We start from the raw sequence: 17703 nt of genomic DNA, 5'->3' as shown, positions 1-17703 counted from the left end.
GAAGGGTAGTATTTACATTGTTATATAAAGTTTGCAATTTCTCGATCTAAAAACACCCAAATTTCACCACAACAATCCAGTAAAACAAAATCGTACCCTGAATTTATATCAGAATTTTAATTTGACAGCTACCCATAATTCATATATTTACAATTAACGAAATAGAACATAATCCAATTCAAATCCGCAATGATTAATCCCAATTATCCAAATTCAACACATTCATGATTCACCTTATTAAGAATATTAGGGAAAAAATATATTTTCTTAATTTGATACCTTAGCTAGAATAAAATTCTAACACAATCCAAAAAAATAAAAAATCCAAGATATGTCCATCCAAACTTTTGCCGAACATGAATATGCCCATAAAAAATAGCAACCGAAAAAAACATCATTTCACGGTCACCAGGAATCAAGATCGCTGTTGGGATCACCCCACAGACAACTGTTTCTTCGTGGGAATGTGATTTGATTTATCAAAGGTGGTGTGGGCGTGGCGGGATGTGGAGGAAGTAATTTGGGAGTGGCACGTGAAAATTAAACACGAGATTTGAGAACATGCAAGTTGCATCGTAAGCATAGATTTGAAGACAAGTGGTTGGGGTAGGTGGGAAATGTGATTGGATCCATTCACATTAGTTCTAATGCATTTAATACAAATATATTTTATGAATCAAACTTGGATTATATAATAAATGAATAATTATTATTTTTAAGAAAAAGAGTAATATATTATTACAACCAGATCGATATTTACATTGCTTTTAGAAGAAAAAAAAAAGCTTTTACGAGCAAGCACGTGTGCAACTTGGTTAGCACTCCAAAGACGGGACGAAATCCTCTGCTATATTTTGTGTTACAAACCGTGCTATACTTTGTTAAAAACAACCCCGTTTGCACAAATTATAAAAAATTAAATTCATTAAACAATATTGATGAATAAAATATAATTAATCATTGATAAAATGTTCGATTCACCTATTTTTTCAATTAAAATAGGCAATAATTTTTTTTAAAAAAAATAAGTTTACTCTCAAATTATACAGCATCACAAGTTCAACATAAAAACTAAGAGCAATGCTATTTGTACAACCAAATTTGTACATCAATTTGTAAAAAGCAAAAATTCAATACAAAAATTTTATTTATCAAAATCTCATTATAAATTGAATATAAAATATCACGATATAATAACAAAATCTCACGATTTATTTGTTGTAAATATCGTTATACACTATGGGCTCGTTTGGTTACTTTACTAATAGTCTCGGTATTAGTTATCCTATCAAATCTCGCGTTCTTCTCGTCATATTATTTATCCATCTATTAATTATTTATTATACATCAATCAAATCATTAATTATTTATTTCATATCAATCCAATCATCGGATTTAAATTACTATATTACCCCTTATAAATAATATTATTCATATTTTATTTATTGTTAAAAGGACAAAATGGTAATTTATTATTTCTATATAAAATTTAATCAATCAAATCAAAAAAATCATAATCTATCGATCAAATCAAATATTATATTAACTATTATTTTTTATTTATTTTTTTATTACATTACATTAATTATCAAGTATTATTTATCTTATCACTTGAAACAAATGATACCAATATATGTTGTACTTATAGCATTATTCAAAAAGTAAACCATTTCACGAAACAATTTTGTGAAAAATGAATCTCTTGCATACCACGAATGCTTTAAAAGAAATTGATATAACAAATATATTAATAACAGAGCATCAAGGTTTGCATAATTGGCCACTAGCAAAAGTATAACCTTATAAAGTCAAAATTTACAGAAGCAAGAATGGCAAGTTCCGGATCAAGTCAAAAGCAGCCACATGCCATCATGATTTCAATGCACCTGCAAGGCCACCTAATCCCATGTATAAATCTAGCTATGAAGCTTGCTTCCAATGGTTTCACTGTCACTTTTGTTCATCTTGAATTCATTCATCACCAGATCGTCACTTCTCAAAGCGGAGACCAAACCACGGGGATCGACATATTTTCGGAAGCCCGCCAATCCGGCCTGGATATCAATTACGCAACGATCAGCGATGGTTTCCCCCTCGAATTCGATCGTTCCAAGAATCTTGACCAGTTTCTGCAATCGTACGTAAATGACTTTCCGAGTAGAGTGGATGAATTTGTCGGAGAAATCATGCGGACCCATTTGTCTTCGGATTATGAATTCTTCTTGGTTGCTGATACTTTCTCTTTCTGGGCTGCGGAGATCGCGGAGAAGTACGAAATGGTTAGCGTTTCATTCTGGACCGAACCGGCCACGGTTTTCTCTTTGTATTATCACTTGGAGCTTCTGAAGGAGAACGGCCATGTCCCGGTGAGCGGCCGGGAGGAAGAAGTGGATTACGTGCCCGGAATTCGATCGATCAACACGAAAGATTTCATGTCGTATTTGCAAGATTCGGAGTTAACTCTGTTGCATAAAGCAATCTTCGGGGCGTTCGAAGACGTGAAAAGGGTAGATTTCGTTTTGTGCAACACTGTCGAAGAACTCGAAGAAGAAGCCGTTTCGGTTTTACAGAAGAACCAGCCGTTTTACGCCGTCGGGCCTCTTTTTCCCCGGGATTTACTCAAAGTTTCGGTTCCCCGGAGCTTGCTGCCCGAATTCGACTGTACAGAATGGCTGAATACGAAGTCCCCTGCATCAGTTTTGTATGTTTCATTCGGCAGCTTAGCGACGGCTGAGAAAAAGGTGATTCTTGAAATTGCCGGGGGGATTTTGCGAAGTGGGGTGGACTTTATCTGGGTTCTTCGGCCTGGAATCGTGGGTTCCGACGAGGATGGAATGCTGCCTGATGGATTCCGAGACCTTGTCAAAGAACGAGGCCTGATTGTGCCATGGTGCAAGCAGTGGCAGGTGCTGTCGAATCCGGGGATCGGAGGATTCTTGACGCATTGCGGATGGAATTCTACTCTGGAAAGCATATGGTTCGGGGTTCCGATGGTTTGCCATCCTCTGTTTACAGATCAGATTACTAACAGGAAGTTGGTGGTGGATGATTGGAAAGTTGGATTGAATCTTTGTGATGGGGAATATGTGACAAGTGAGGAAGTTGTGGAGAAGATTGGAGCTTTGATGGATGACCAAAAATCTTGTAAATTGAGGCAACAAATCAAGAAATGGAGAAATACCCTGCGGAATGCTTTGAGAGAGGATGGATCGTCGGAAAGGAACTTTGCTCGTTTTGTTGAGGATGTGAAGAATAAAGTTCTCACAAAATGTTAGACTTAATTTGAGGAGTAATCGCATTCAATTCGATGATGATTTAAGTATTTAACAAGCATTGAATAACTTGTTTCATTGGTAGGGTTGACCCCGAAGAGACTATATAAATTTTTTGTGACAATACTTGGTATAGATTTGATATTTACTTTCTACATAGTGATAAAGATTTAAGTGTTTAATACGAGTTTTCCAAATTTTTACGATGCTAGGTCATGTTGTACATTTTTTTAAATGAACGAAAGAATTCATTAAAAAGGTAAATAGAGCATGTATGATTACGCCGGACATTTCCGGGATATTTACGTTCGAAAATAAAACGAAACCCAGTGGCTAAACATCAAAAACCAAATACATCAATCATATTTCGAAAACATACCACGCAAAATAATAATCTTAATACATCTAACCAATTCTTCAACACATGGTTCTTCATTCTCGAAGTGAGCCCAGTTACACGCATTCCAAACAAAATATAAGCAAGCTGCCAACCCCATAACTCTCAGTCATTAGATCATGTACGCAGGATATCGGATTCTAATGATCAAATCTAAGATGACTAAATTTTTTAATGAATTTATTGGCTACACTCGTGGATAGTTTCGCTCAATTTTTTAATTTTTTTTTTTCAAAAGAAAATTATATGATTATATTAGTAATTAATTGGTTTGGATGGATTTAATTAATTAATTTTCTTATCTAGACAACGACTTAGTATAAAAACATAATTTAAATTCTTCTAATTTTTTTTTAAAAAAATATATCAAAAATGAAAATAAACCTTTGAAATTATATTAATGAATTTAGTGTCTTATACACACAGACTCATGCAACGTTCAATGTTCACATCACAGTGCCCTCAGCAACGAATCTGAAGTGTACAGCAAAGCAAGAACATTTGGATAACCTCAACCGATCGAGTTTTTCGCCATTGCCCTTTTCTCCTGTAGACTCGGGCTAGCTCACTCTACAATGGCCACTTCCCCATCGACCAAAACTTCTAACATCACCTTTTCAGTTCGCTTCTGTTATATTTTTGCATCTTCTTTTCTTGTCCGTTCCCATCCCATATATATTTCTTGGAAATTCAGGAGTGACATCGATTCATGGCGTGCCTAAGGCTGGGCTCAAAAACTGAATCGTTTCGCCGCGATGGCCAATCCTGGTAATTAGCTGTGAAAAGAGATTATATTACGCTCTGTTTAGCGTTTGTTTTTTTTTTTTCTAGATGGAAGGTGGTGAAATTTTGTGGGATTTCTTTGTTTGCAGTTATTACTTTTATTATTAACACTTTCATATCTATTCGATGAGACAGTGGAATCTTAACATTTCAGAGGAAATTGGAAAAGTAATGCTTTTGAGTTTCAGCAATCTGGAATAAAATGTTCAAGTTCAATCAATTAATTCAAGCCCATTAATGTCCGAATTTATGAAGCTTTTACTTCGTTTTGTTCAAGTTTCACGGGGTAGTTTAGTTTCATTACAGTTCACAATGGGACTAATGCGCATCGACTGAGCCAAATTTTGCACATCTGGCATATTATTCAACCGCTCTCAAAAAGTATAGAGCTTATAATTCGAATCATTTCCTGTTCCCTTTAGGAATTGCACATCTGGCCTCCCAAGTGATGTCACCATTGAAATCGGAGAAATGTCCTTTCATCTTCATAAGGTATGAAGAGTGGAATTTCTCTGGCCTTCAATTTACTTTATGATTCTGCAAACTTTGATGTTTACACGACAATAGGTAACATGTGTTCAAAACATACAGTTTCCATTGCTGTCAAGGAGTGGATTACTAGAGAGACGTATGGGTGAATCAACTAGTTCTGATGTGCCCGCTTGTGTCTTGCAACTCAGTGAGTTACCTGGAGGAGCCAAATCTTTCGAGCTGGTAGCCAAATTCTGTTATGGTGTCAAAATAGAGCTCTCCTCGATGAATGTAGTATGTCTTAGATGCGCAGCTGAGTTTCTTGAAATGACTGAAGAGTATGGAGAGGGAAATCTCATTGCACAAACAGAAGGTTTTCTCGCTGAAGTTCTCGGCAACTGGACTGATACAATAAGGGCTCTTGAAACCTGTGAAGAAGTTCTACCGTTTGCAGAGGATCTTCACATTGTGTCGAGGTGCATAAACTCGTTGGCAACGACAGCTTGTGCCAATTCTAAGTTATTTAATTGGCCTGTCTCTGGGTTGGTAGAGACTGGAAGAGCAGCTGCTGATGCTGTTTTGTGGAATGGAATATGTACCTTTACAGATACGAAGCCAACAACTGATGACTGGTGGTACGAGGATGTTTCTTTTCTTGCTTTTGCTCGGTTTAAACGCTTCATCCAGGCTGTTGAAGCAGGAGGTATGAAACACGAAAATATTGCTGGAGCCTTTGTGTTTTACGCCAAGAGATACATCCCACAAATGAGCAGACAATCGAGTTTTAAGAACTTGAATTCAGGGTCAATGATTTCCATTCCTTCCGAGGCAGATCAAAGGGCACTTCTTGAAGATATAGTGGAATCACTTCCAAACCAGAGAGGAGTCGTACACACAAGGTTTCTTCTCAGGCTGCTCCACACTGCGATTGTTTTGCAAGCCAGTCCATCCTGTAGAGAAAATTTGGAGAGACGTGTCGGGGTGCAATTAGAACAAGCTGCAGTGGAAGATCTCTTAGTTCCAAACATGGGTTCGTCTGTTGAGTCTTTATACGATACTGACTGCTTCCAAAGGATTCTTGATCATTTCATATCAATGGACCAGGCATCAGCTGCTGCGTCTCCTTGCATTGTGGATGAAAGCCAACTAATGCAAGGGGTAAATTCTTTGGCAGCTATAACGATGGTGGCTAATCTTGTGGATGCGTATCTGGCCGATGTTGCATCAGATGTGAATCTGAAGTTCCTGAAATTCCAGTCCCTTGCCGCTGCCATTCCTGATTATGCTAGACCAGTTTCTGATGGGATTTATCGCGCCATCGACATATATCTGAAGGTAAACTCCCGTAAATTCTCTCTCTTACAATATACCCAGAGGATTCAGCTGTAGAAATTTTTTATTTTCAGATGTAAATTGTACTCTCACTTATCAAAATACAATAATATCAGGCACATCCCTGGCTCACAGACTTGGAGAGAGAGCAAACCTGTAGATTGATGAACTGCCAGAAGCTCTCGTTGGAGGCCAGTACACATGCTGCTCAAAACGAAAGGCTGCCACTAAGAGTGATCGTGCAGGTTTTATTCTTCGAACAGCTGCGTCTACGCACTTCAATCTCAAGTTGGTTTTTTGTTTCAGACAATCTTGACAGCTCTCGCAACCCAGATTCAGCTCTTGATCTTTCGAACCACAACGGTGGTCGCCAGAGGGGCGTTTCACATGGTAGAGGATCGAGCTTAGACGATGTGAGGGAACGTGTTTCTGAGCTAGAAAAGGAGTGTGACAGCATGAGGGAGAGGTTTCAGAAACTGTTGAAGACGAAGAGGAGTTGGAATATATTCTGCAGGAGGAAATCTCATCAATGCAATAACGAGACATCCAAACATAGTGACACGAAGCCAAAGCCACAGCCACAGCCGCAACCACAGCCACCCTTTGTTACCGGACATCGGCAACATTAGATGGATCGTAGTGGTAAGCTTTTGTGGGCGTGGCGGATGAAGCTTCTCTTGTCATTTTGTGGTTCAATGTTTGCAATAAGTTGCGTAGCCTTTGGCAGCAGAAGTGAGAATTGAACTGGAACTTATGTGCCAAGTCATGCTTAAACTTGATATTGTGATTCACTTGGTATTTCTTCTTATGTTTTTAACATATAAATAAGTAAAACCTAACATTTAAAACAAATAAAATTTCGTGTATATTACGTAAAAGTGGAACATAAGATTTGAAGGAATCATTTGTCACAGAACGAAAATTTGGGAATAGTCATGGAAACATTTGATTCGAGTTTGGTTATTGTTGAATACGAATACATTTTATATTATCCTTGAGGATAATTTTGATCACCTGCACCTACGTGAGCAATTTTAGTTATTTTTTTTTGTTTTTTGAAGCATTAAAACCCACCGGTGGGTTTTTGTGGTTGCACACGAAAATCCTGTACCCTAGGGCAGGTTATCAAAATTATCTTTGAGAAAATGATATAAAATTTTGTCAACATTATTTATTTATTTTTCTATATTCAATAAACACAACATCGTATGCTCACACGCAATATATAGGTATAATAACTAAAAGTGAAAAAATGAATTGTAAACATACACCTGCCGCCGTTAAAAAAATTGATCCAACGTGATCTATTTTACTTGTATAATTCCCTCATTCGTAGTCACACATGGGCCAGTTCATCCACAAATTGCTCCATAAACCACTCAAAATCAAACTAACCGTCCACAGACATCGTAGAAACACCAAAATTCTCAACATACAAAAATGTTTTATACATTACACACACACAAAAATATGATTTAAATACTAAAAAAATTTTAATTTTAATTTGAACCCTTGCAAAATTTCCGACCCAACCTCAGGCCTACGCCAAAGTGAGATCCCCCACAAAAGATAAAATGGAAGGTAACTTTAGCTAGTACAAAACGAAAACAAGAAGAAATAGTATAGAATGGGCATTTTTAAAAAAAATAAAAATAAAGAAATAAAGATACATTAATGAATTTACCAAATTTATGGTTGAATAAGCAGTCAAAAAGAATAAATTGAACCTGGTAATCAATTGAAAGAAGCTCAGCCGAGAGTTATTTTATTTGAAACAAGCAAAACAAAACTCAGCCAACACTCAGAACCAGAGTAATAGGCCATCTACTTTTGCCATTCAATCAAATGTTTCTTGCACAGTGCTAAGAAATGTGTGTACTTTTTAACGGCCAGAGCTAATCTACAATAAATTTCAAGTACAAGTTCTCACCAATGATATAGCTGCAAAATCATAAACTATTTTGATTAGTGAGCCACTGCTGATTTTTTCTTACCTTTCTTGCCACCAGCCTGCGCCGACTTTCCCATGATCATCCGAGAGAGAATATCAGCTTGTTTTGTGTTCCCCTCTTGATTGAGACTATTGATCAAATCTTTGCAGCATTTCCAATCCTTTACTCCTCCTTTCTCCATAAACTTACACAAGATTGAGTATGCATTGAGAGTTTTCCCCGCAGATAATAGGGCGTCCAACACCTTCTCGTAGCTCGAAACATCAATCATGAAGTCTCTCTCCATGCCAAAATCTAACAGTTTCATGGCAGAGATTGTCTTTCCTTTCTCACAAAGAATGGATAAGAGGCTATCGTAATCCAGTGAGATGCCACTGTGCATAATCAGTTCGATTCTTCCAAGGGCCTCCTCAACATGACCCCTTAAGAGCAAACCTTCCACGATCTCAGCAATCAAATCCTCATGATCCTTCACCCCCTTCTCCAACATAGTTTTCATCACTCGGCTTGCAGTCTGAACTCGTCCATCCTTGAATAAGCTATCAATTACAGTTCTAAACATTGATGAATCTGGAAGATACCCATTCTCAATCATACTATCCAAAGCAGCCTTAGCATCGGCAGTCTCATTCTTTTCCAAGTAGCATTGGACAAGAGATTCATGTGAACTTTTTTCAGAAAGGATGTTTCTCCTAACCATGATCTTCAGAAGTTCAAAGGCAGGCTCGGGAGTTCCCTCTTTCGCATGCCCACGAATCAGATTGTTCAAGGCGATGGGATCTTGCACACCCAACTTCATCAACTGCCGCAAAAGTGTTTCAGCTTTTGCGGTCTGACCATTGCTGCAAAGATACTCTATCAGAGGGTTGTACGCACTAGCCTCCATATGCAAAGTACTCTGAGGTCTCGAGATGATATCTTTTTCAATGAGCTTATCCAACAACTTTACTGCTCTATCATATTGACCAGCATTGCAGCAATTTTCAATCAGAACACTATAATGCCCAGCTTCTGTAGGAACACTCAACCTAATCATAGTCTTGAACACATCTGAAGCAGCATCCAAATCACCCACCTTGCAGTGACCAGAAATAAGCCTCATGAAAATTGAGGAATCCTTAGGTGCAATATATTTATCCATCATCTCTTTCAAAATTTTACGAGCTTCAGACATCTTATTTGAATCACACAAACCTGGCAGCAACGTTGAGTATGTGATGGCATTCGGCTTAATTCCAAACCCCTTCATCTCCTCCAGCAACCTCAATGCATCATCAACTCGCTCAGCAGACACATACCCCTTAATCAGAGTCGTATAAGATACTATTGTTGGCTCAATGTTCCTCCCTTTCATCTCTACAAAATAACGTTCAGCTTCCTCCATGTTCTTAATTCGACAGTACCCATTGATTAATGTATTATATGTGACCACATCCGGAGTTATCCCCCTGCTCTTCATATCCTCAAAAAATCTATTCGCAGTCTCAACCTTTTCTGAAAGAAAAAATCCCCAAATCAAAACATTAAATGTATGTCTAGTGGGTTCGATGCCATCATTCAACATCTTGTTATAATATCTCTTGGCCATCATATACCTACCCCTACGCATGATCACCTTAAACAAAGCATCATAAGATTTTAATGTCCGTTCAACTCCATGCTCCTCCATTTTCTGAAATAACTTCACGCTCTCCTGAACTATACCCGCTTTTCCATAACTATCGATCAGCAAAACCCACAAATCCTCATCCCATTCCAAACCCTTTTTCGGCATATCTAATAAAATGCACCTGGCATGATTGAGCTTCGACGCCCGTCCTAAAATCTCGATTATTTTTACATGGGTCTCTTTATTATGTTGAAAAAGGCCCGATCTTTCAACCCAGCGAAAAAATTGGAGCGCGTGCTCCGAACTCTTGGCGCTGTGCAACACATTGTAAACTAGCTCGTGATCGAAACTCGGAACTAAGTTTCGAATCGAGTTCTGTAAACGAGTTGTCCAGGCCCGACTGGCCATCATTCTACACACTAAATCTTCTATTTTTTCAGGGGATTTCTGCCGCTTACCTTCGGTTTGCCTCGATGGAATTGCTGCCGCCGCTCTAGTGTTTCTTGAGAAGGAATCCGCGGTTTGATTTGATGAGAAGGAGGGCTCATCGGCGCCTGCATGTAGGTCAATCTTCGAGGATTCAACTTCGGAGGTGGCGGAGGAGCAGAAGAAGGAATGGGTTCCGAACGAAAATGGGGATGAAAGCCTGTAGAGATTTGGTTTAAAATGAGATTCTTTCAATGCAGCTAGATACGCCATTTCTTCAATTAACCAATTCCAAAATGAGTTCAATTTTGGCTGATAAAATTGGGACTTCGCCTAAAATTGAGATATAGATTAGGGTTTTGAAAGTGAGCTGTCTCAGCCAAACTAGGAGAAAGGAAAGCTTAGGGTTTAACGCAGGCGAAGGTGCAGAGTTCAATTAATTTTATTTTATTTTTATTTTTTTTTGGAACTAGCATAATTCATATTTTTTTGAATCAACATAATTCATATTTCAAGATCAGAAAATTAAAATTTCTTAATTAAAAATAAAATCATATTAGTGCCAACTAAAAAACAAATCGTATAATAGTGCACTAATTGATTTAATTAGTATTTTATGTATGTTTTTTTGGAAAGCAAAAATATTATTAAGAAAAGTCAGTAATATGACGAAGGAATCTCATTGAAAATTGAAATATCATTTATTCAAAAAATACATATTTCTTTTATTTCAATTTCAATTTCAATTTTTATTTTGTTTTTTTATTTTATTTTTGGAAGCAAGTTCTAAAATGAATTTTTTTTTTCTTTTTTTGAAACGAAGTTCTAAAATGAATTCTAATGCAATCTAAATAATAAATTCTAACGTGAACATTGTGGCGAAGGCCCGTCACAATATAGGGCTAGTGACGTCTGGACAAGAGCCTAAGCCCATTAAGCAAAATTTTGGGATCAACAGAGGAAAGTTCGGTTTTATTTATTGGTTAGATTATTATAATTGGATTGGTTATTAATGAATAGTCAAATTTTACACTAATTTCATAAAAAACAATCATTAATGGAAAAAATAATTGATAAATTTATATTCCTAACTTCAAATTATTATTCCATTTGTCTCTATTGAGGTGAGGGGTTCACCGTTTCATGCAATACAATATGTTACGAGTATATCTATTATAATACGGTATCATATATCTATATTCGTGAAACCGATCGATCGGAATCATATTTATAATTAAAGTAATAATAGTTTTTGATGAGTATTGGTTTTGTTTGGTAGCTGATCGATTAAGGGAAAGACACTGAGTTTAGCTATTGAGTCTAGCTTGGATTTTGTAACTGATTCAGTTATGCTTTCAAGATTAGTTAACATAACTGAATTAGAGCTAGTATATTAACTCATGTTGCCACTATTCAAGTAACTTGTAACTCAGAATTACTCTCATTATCAAAGAAATTCTCTTGGGGTGTTGGCTGCCCTGGAGTAGGTATTTCGATACCGAACCACGTAAAATCTTCTTTGTTAATCTTCTTTATTTCTTCATGCATATGTGCTGCGTATGATTGTGTTAATCATCTTCAATTATATTCAAGATCAAAGGGAACAATCACAACAATTTTAAAATTAAAAAAAATATTTTTTTGTGAATAGGGTCGAATAGGAGATTCGTATCACAAAATTAATAATGTGATATGAGTTTTTGTGATCGGTTACATATTTTGATTTCAATTGAGGGTTTGTTTCGGAAACTTTAATTTGAAGGCCTAGGTGGAATGATTCTAAAGATAATAAATGAAATTTTCAGATATATATTACAATTTTTTTAATTTTTTTTATGTCAGTAAATACAAAGTACTTATTGATAAAAAAAGTTAGTTAAATCATACTTGGGGCATGTCGGGGAAATAAAAAAGAACAAGTATCATATGAACCTAAATGAGCTATTTCCTCGATTTGCACCAACACACATAAAATGCTACTTCCAATGTAATCGCATTGCACCAGAAGCAGAGCCAGCATAGGTAACCCAAGAATTGGGATGAATAATCATGCATAAAACTTTTAACTTGGTTAAGTCTATTGTCTATTATTTCTTTTTTTTTTTATGACGATGAAACGCGAGAGCAGCTACTGGTAAACCATAAAACATAACCTTGCATTAGCTAGTAATTAATTAAGATAGCTTAATTCAGAAAAATCTCAAGCTAAGTTGAAATAAAAGAATCCTCTGCCGGCTGCAAATTAACGAATACATCATCAGAATAACGAGGCATGCATATTGTACAAAATGGTTCTTTCAGCTTCTGCATACACACTATGGTAGTGTTTGAGAGAGCTTCTTGAAAGCACTTCTCAGCTTTTCCTTAACAAAATTTTGTTAATGAAAAACTGAGAAGTGTTTCCTAAAAACTCTCACAAACACTACATATATATAGCATTATTCCACATTAAGAAAATGAGGAAAAGACATAAGAAGCATGATCGGATCAAGCCGTGGCACGATTGTCACATGTGTAGGCAATATCCTTCCGGTGGAGAGTTGGCGCACCGGACAACGCTAAGGAACATGTTCTCGTCACAGGGAATGTGCAGCCTGGAGTCGTCGGAACTGAAATCGTATATCTCTTGAGCTTGATCCAGCAAAGCCTTGAACAGAGGATGCCTCAGTAGCTTGATCTTGATCACGTATCTCTTGTTACATTCACCTACGTACACAACAAGGTGTCCCTTTGGGACGTCGCTCGGCACGACCATTTCTGAGCATGATTGACAGCAGGAGACGCAACAAGCTGGCACCACTTTTCGACCCACTACTCTTTGGCACTTTTTCATGCATGTTTTGAGAAATCTCTCCTTCTTGCAATATTGATCATCCATATATATATCCTCTGTATGGAAGTGAATTGAAGATGTTAGTTTATGTATATATACTACATAGATTTGAGTGGAATATCGGAGTTGGGAGAAATTAAATAGTAGACAGAAGTGCTCTGTACTTATAATTTGTAAAATTGACTCAGATTTTAAAAGTGCAGCCTAGATCACTGCAGAATGCTCTGCTGTTACCTTTCTCTCCCTTATTTACTTTATGTATCTTGATATAGAATTGTACGAACATGCATTACATGATCGTGAATATTATTGAATATATATATATATATATATATATATATATACACACACAAAAACTAAAAAATAAAATATCTTTTTTGAGGGGTCTAAAGGTTAAGTTAGCTGGCGCACATGGTCTTTTAAAGTTCATATATTTATAGTGTGTGTATATATATTTTTATTCGGCTTTTTTTTTCAATAGTATATACTATATAGTATTTCTCAGTCCACCCTTATGATCTCAGGTACTTTTTTCTTTTTTTCTTCAGAACCACCCTTATGTCAAGTTCTAATTATCTTTTAGTTTCTTGATTGTCTTTGCAAATTCATTATAAAAAATTTTTGATGTAAAATAATTTTTTTGCTTTAATAGTTTTTTTTAAAAAAAACAGTGAAGTTCATGATGAGATATGATACTTATATATAGATGAGTTATGGAATAAAATATATTTTTATGTTTTTTTTTTCATCGAATAAAAACGGATTAATTTTGTGATTCGAAAGAGATATTTTTGGTACTTCAAAATTAGGCAATGACAACAGAAAACGGTTGTTAAATGTTCCAAAATTCGGGTCATGTCTGTTCAAAGACTAGAATTCACATTACTTGAGTTGATACGTAACTTATATTATTGTATAAGTAATCAAATTAATATTTTGAATTCAATGGGCATGTCTTATTGATTAGAAGGTTGTATTGAAAAAGGTTCATACGTACCTTCTAGACGGAAATTGATCTTTCTTCTTGGCTTTGTGTAATACACAACTATAGAAATTTGTGAGTATTTGATTTTTTTTTTTTTTTGAGGATGTAACATGTAATCGCAACTTTTCGATTCACTTTAGTTAAATCTAAGATCGATGGAGTAGCCTGCAAATTAAGCTAGAGTACTGAGATAAATTGGACTTGATATACTGTATATATACTATACGCTCGCTCAAAAAAGTGTTCGATAATTATTTTATTTTTCCTTGATTGATGGGCAAGCTGATTATCTTAATTAATTGCTACCGTGCATTTGTACTGGCCGTACGTTGATGCAATTCTTTATATGGGCATGGGCAGGTACCTACCTTTTATCGATTACTCATTCAAGAGTTGTGACAAATCGGGAATATTTTATCTTCCTCCCATCCATTTTTCTTGACTTGGTCACCATTTTTGCAGGAAAGAATTTATGTATGAGCATGAAAACAAGGAGAAGGAAATTAAAGCTAGAGGTTTTTCTTACATCGTAGAATGGATCAAAGAACACCACTTGATGCCCAAAATCAAATAATTTACAATAGACCTATTGATTTGTCACTCTTCTTTTTTGGCTAGTTAGTTTAAACCAAAAATGGGATTATTCTGTACATATTATTTTATGAGATAATTTTTTGACGAAATCCCTTTAAAATACACTGCTGAGCACCTTCTCTAATGAAATAATCTAGTACATACTGATCCTGTAAAAGAATTGGATACATGCATATAATTGATGTATATAATTTTTCTCTAAAAATAATAAGAAAAATAATTAGGCCGATCATAACGATTAAAAAAAGTGTTTCAAGGGAGACCATGCATTACGATATTTGTTTGTTGGCACTAATAAACAAAGGACACGTGACACATACGTAAAAATTTAAGTAATATTGATTCAAATAAATGTTTTATATATTCTGATTAATTTTCAACAACATAAAAATAGAGTTCTTTTACAATTTTTTTAGGAAATATTTCATTCACAAACAATCACAATTAACCACCAATTAGAAGACCTTTATGTACAACCTGTTTCACAAAAATTAAAACGAAATCCCAATAAAGCATAATAGTATGTGAAGTTAATTAAAACACCTTGGAAGTCAAAATACATGCCACAACATTTGCCTCTCGATCAAACACAAAGTAGCGGAGCCACACTTATAACCATCCGGGCTGAAGCCCGGTTGGCACAAAAAAATTTTAAAAAATTATATGTATTAATTTGGAATGATTTTGGAATAATTTGATGGTAGCCCCGGTAGTTCAACTCAAAATAATGAAACATTCGGGAAAAATTTGTAGCCCGGATACATTAAAATTCTTGGCTCCGCCCTTGCTAGTGATACACAAACATCACTAATTGATGCAATGAGGTAAGGAGAAGGAAGCAAACTGTTGAATAACTTCAACGACTGTTTGTGTTGTGCATCGCTCGATTAACCATTGTATATATACAGTAAAAATATGTTGGAGTTGTATATTTAGCTCAATTTACGTTTTACTATAAATATTTTCAATTATTTCCATTTCCTTTTTCTCGAACATTAAATCATGAGTGATGTGATATAACATATATGTGAGCAGGATAATAATTGAAAAGCCAGCCAATTGATTCATCCCCCAATAACATAGGCATATAAACATAAACCCTCCACTCTGACACACATTTCCTAGTCTCTCTAACTACACTATACTCATTTAATACATTTTAATTTACATTGTATATATATAATAAAATTTGATTGGGACAATTATTTTTTTTATTTTATGCATATTTAACGCGATTTTGAAAAATATCGAAGTAAAGTCCTCGATTTTTAGATGAAATAACAAATTAAACAAGATATGTGGTATATATAGTCGTGAAATGGCCCATGAAGACCACAGAGAAAGCATAAAAATAAATAATACATATGCCACATTCTGGGGGGAAAAAAACTTTAATTTATGGGAATTGAATTATATTGACCATTTTCGTCTGTAACGAAAGCAACGTCGAATAATCTTTGTCACCCACAAACAATAATGCATGTATAATTTTCCGACATACTTGAATAACTCAAATGGAGTGTCTTAATAAAGGAAACCCACGCACCCTTTTCTTATACTGATCGATTCAGTTTAAGTTTCTTTCTTATCATCTCGAGTCTCCACAATACCCTACATGCATGGAGAGAAAAAAAATACTTTTATAATTTCAAAATATGTAAATAATTAGAGTTTATTTTGTGATTTTTTTTTTTTCGCAATTATAAAAGTTATAAAAATTTTCATGTGACAGGTAGAGTCGCATAACTAACTTTGAGAATTCGAGATAAAGTTATGATACGACAATAGTACTAGTCGTTTATCATTAAGATAGATGTCAAGAAAATTAGAAGTAACTCAAACTGGAAATGTAGGCAGTTCGATGGAGTGAGACTCAGGGACGGATGAAGCATTTAATTAAAAGAGTAGTCTTTCCCAATCTTCAACACTTACATACATACATATATTTATTTGTTTAATTTAAAATTTTATAATATATAAGAGGATCGGTGTACTATAGAATAATATTTGTATGATATCTTGGTGAAATCACAAAATAATAATTTGAGATACATTATAATGTATAAATTTACCATTTTCTGTTCACTGAGGAGGAAGAAATGTTGAGCACATGAGGACTGGTCGCGAGGGGTAGGAATAGGAGACATGCACGTTGGTGACACCTCAAACTAGTTCATGCACATATAAATGCAATCATAATTTCTTTTTTATTCTATCTACATATATATATATATGTGTGTATAATCAGATAATCGATTTTATTTATACATATTGTTGAATTTCAGAATAAATTCAATAAAATTTTTAATGTAATTTATAAAAATGTAGAATATTTACTTTAATTGCGCCATATTTTTGGACATAAAATTACATATTTATTGAATTTATTTGGGGTTTTTTTTTTGGGGGAAAGAACACCTATTATTTTATATATATAAGTTTTTTTTTTTTTTTTTGAATTTGTAGGAAGTTGGAACTTATCTATCAAATTGGAAGAAGGATATGCGACACAAAATAATAATATCTAAGCATAATTGGGCAATGGTTTTGATATGATTGGACGGGTGAAATTAAATTTCACGTGTACGACTCAGGTCCTATTTTTTATATATTGGCTGGAAATTTTAATTTCACCCAACTAAACATTTGTCTTCTATTTGTATCCGCTCGTTCATCGAAGTAATTGATGGGTCAATTAATTAGGTTTTTTTTTTTTTTTTCATAAAAGAGGGAATGATTATATAATTTCGACATTCTGCTTCCTCTGGGGTGGCAGTGTTTCGTATGTTTTTAACATGATTTTGAGGCGAGCGGTTCGCCATTTTGAGGGATTAGAAAAACCTAATCTTGAACCCAATTCATATGTTTGTCTTATATCTACGTACACTATCTTCATTATCTACGTATATAAATAATAAAATACATAATGATAAAAATAGTTGAAAATTCAAATATCAATAAACCAATATATAGTAAATAACGTAAATAAAAAAAAAATTCAATCATTTTAAAAACTGGGGATGGATGAGGAAAATCAAATATTAGTAAT

At 35.0% G+C, this 17703-nt stretch overlaps 4 protein-coding genes across 4 annotated transcripts; 2 read left to right on the top strand and 2 right to left on the bottom strand.

Moving 5' to 3' along the window:
• The first annotated feature begins 1776 nt into the window (after positions 1-1776).
• On the top strand, positions 1777-3446 carry LOC140875246 (UDP-glycosyltransferase 86A1-like). The gene has a single exon (XM_073278884.1). The coding sequence runs from the start codon at positions 1830-1832 to the stop codon at positions 3273-3275; it is 1446 nt and encodes a 481-aa protein (XP_073134985.1). The 5' UTR covers positions 1777-1829; the 3' UTR covers positions 3276-3446.
• A 930-nt stretch (positions 3447-4376) lies between these two features.
• LOC140875212 (BTB/POZ domain-containing protein At5g03250-like) lies at positions 4377-7024 on the top strand. Its single transcript, XM_073278816.1, has 4 exons — positions 4377-4437; positions 4875-4944; positions 5044-6258; positions 6372-7024. Exons 1-4 carry the CDS (start codon positions 4379-4381, stop codon positions 6882-6884), a joined length of 1857 nt encoding a protein of 618 aa, XP_073134917.1. The 5' UTR covers positions 4377-4378; the 3' UTR covers positions 6885-7024.
• A 1011-nt stretch (positions 7025-8035) lies between these two features.
• LOC140891966 (large ribosomal subunit protein mL102 (rPPR5)) lies at positions 8036-10648 on the bottom strand. The gene has a single exon (XM_073300688.1). The coding sequence runs from the start codon at positions 10513-10515 to the stop codon at positions 8221-8223; it is 2295 nt and encodes a 764-aa protein (XP_073156789.1). The 5' UTR covers positions 10516-10648; the 3' UTR covers positions 8036-8220.
• Positions 10649-12748: 2100 nt separating this feature from the next.
• Positions 12749-13345, bottom strand: LOC140882401 (auxin-induced protein 15A-like). Its single transcript, XM_073288776.1, has 2 exons — positions 13310-13345; positions 12749-13131 (listed from the first exon to the last, which is right to left on the bottom strand). Exon 2 carries the CDS (start codon positions 13118-13120, stop codon positions 12749-12751), a length of 372 nt encoding a protein of 123 aa, XP_073144877.1. The 5' UTR covers positions 13121-13131; positions 13310-13345.
• Between the last annotated feature and the right edge of the window lie 4358 nt (positions 13346-17703).

This window comes from Henckelia pumila, chromosome 1, assembly GCF_033568475.1.
Source record: "Henckelia pumila isolate YLH828 chromosome 1, ASM3356847v2, whole genome shotgun sequence".
NCBI lineage: Eukaryota > Viridiplantae > Streptophyta > Magnoliopsida > Lamiales > Gesneriaceae > Henckelia > Henckelia pumila.
The sequence above is the reverse complement of the archived record's forward strand: the minus strand, read 5'-3'. Positions and strand labels throughout refer to the sequence as shown.

Bases quoted from the DNA above. Each gene is read 5' to 3' on its own strand.
- LOC140882401 (XM_073288776.1), bottom strand. From the start codon at position 13,120: ATGGATGATCAATATTGCAAGAAGGAGAGATTTCTCAAAACATGCATG.
- LOC140891966 (XM_073300688.1), bottom strand. From the start codon at position 10,515: ATGGCGTATCTAGCTGCATTGAAAGAATCTCATTTTAAACCAAATCTC.
- LOC140875212 (XM_073278816.1), top strand. From the start codon at position 4,379: ATGGCGTGCCTAAGGCTGGGCTCAAAAACTGAATCGTTTCGCCGCGAT. The intron at 4,438-4,874 runs GTAATTAGCTGT...TGTTCCCTTTAG, and splicing joins CGCCGCGATGGCCAATCCTG to GAATTGCACATCTGGCCTCC. The intron at 4,945-5,043 runs GTATGAAGAGTG...CAAAACATACAG, and splicing joins TGTCCTTTCATCTTCATAAG to TTTCCATTGCTGTCAAGGAG.
- LOC140875246 (XM_073278884.1), top strand. From the start codon at position 1,830: ATGGCAAGTTCCGGATCAAGTCAAAAGCAGCCACATGCCATCATGATT.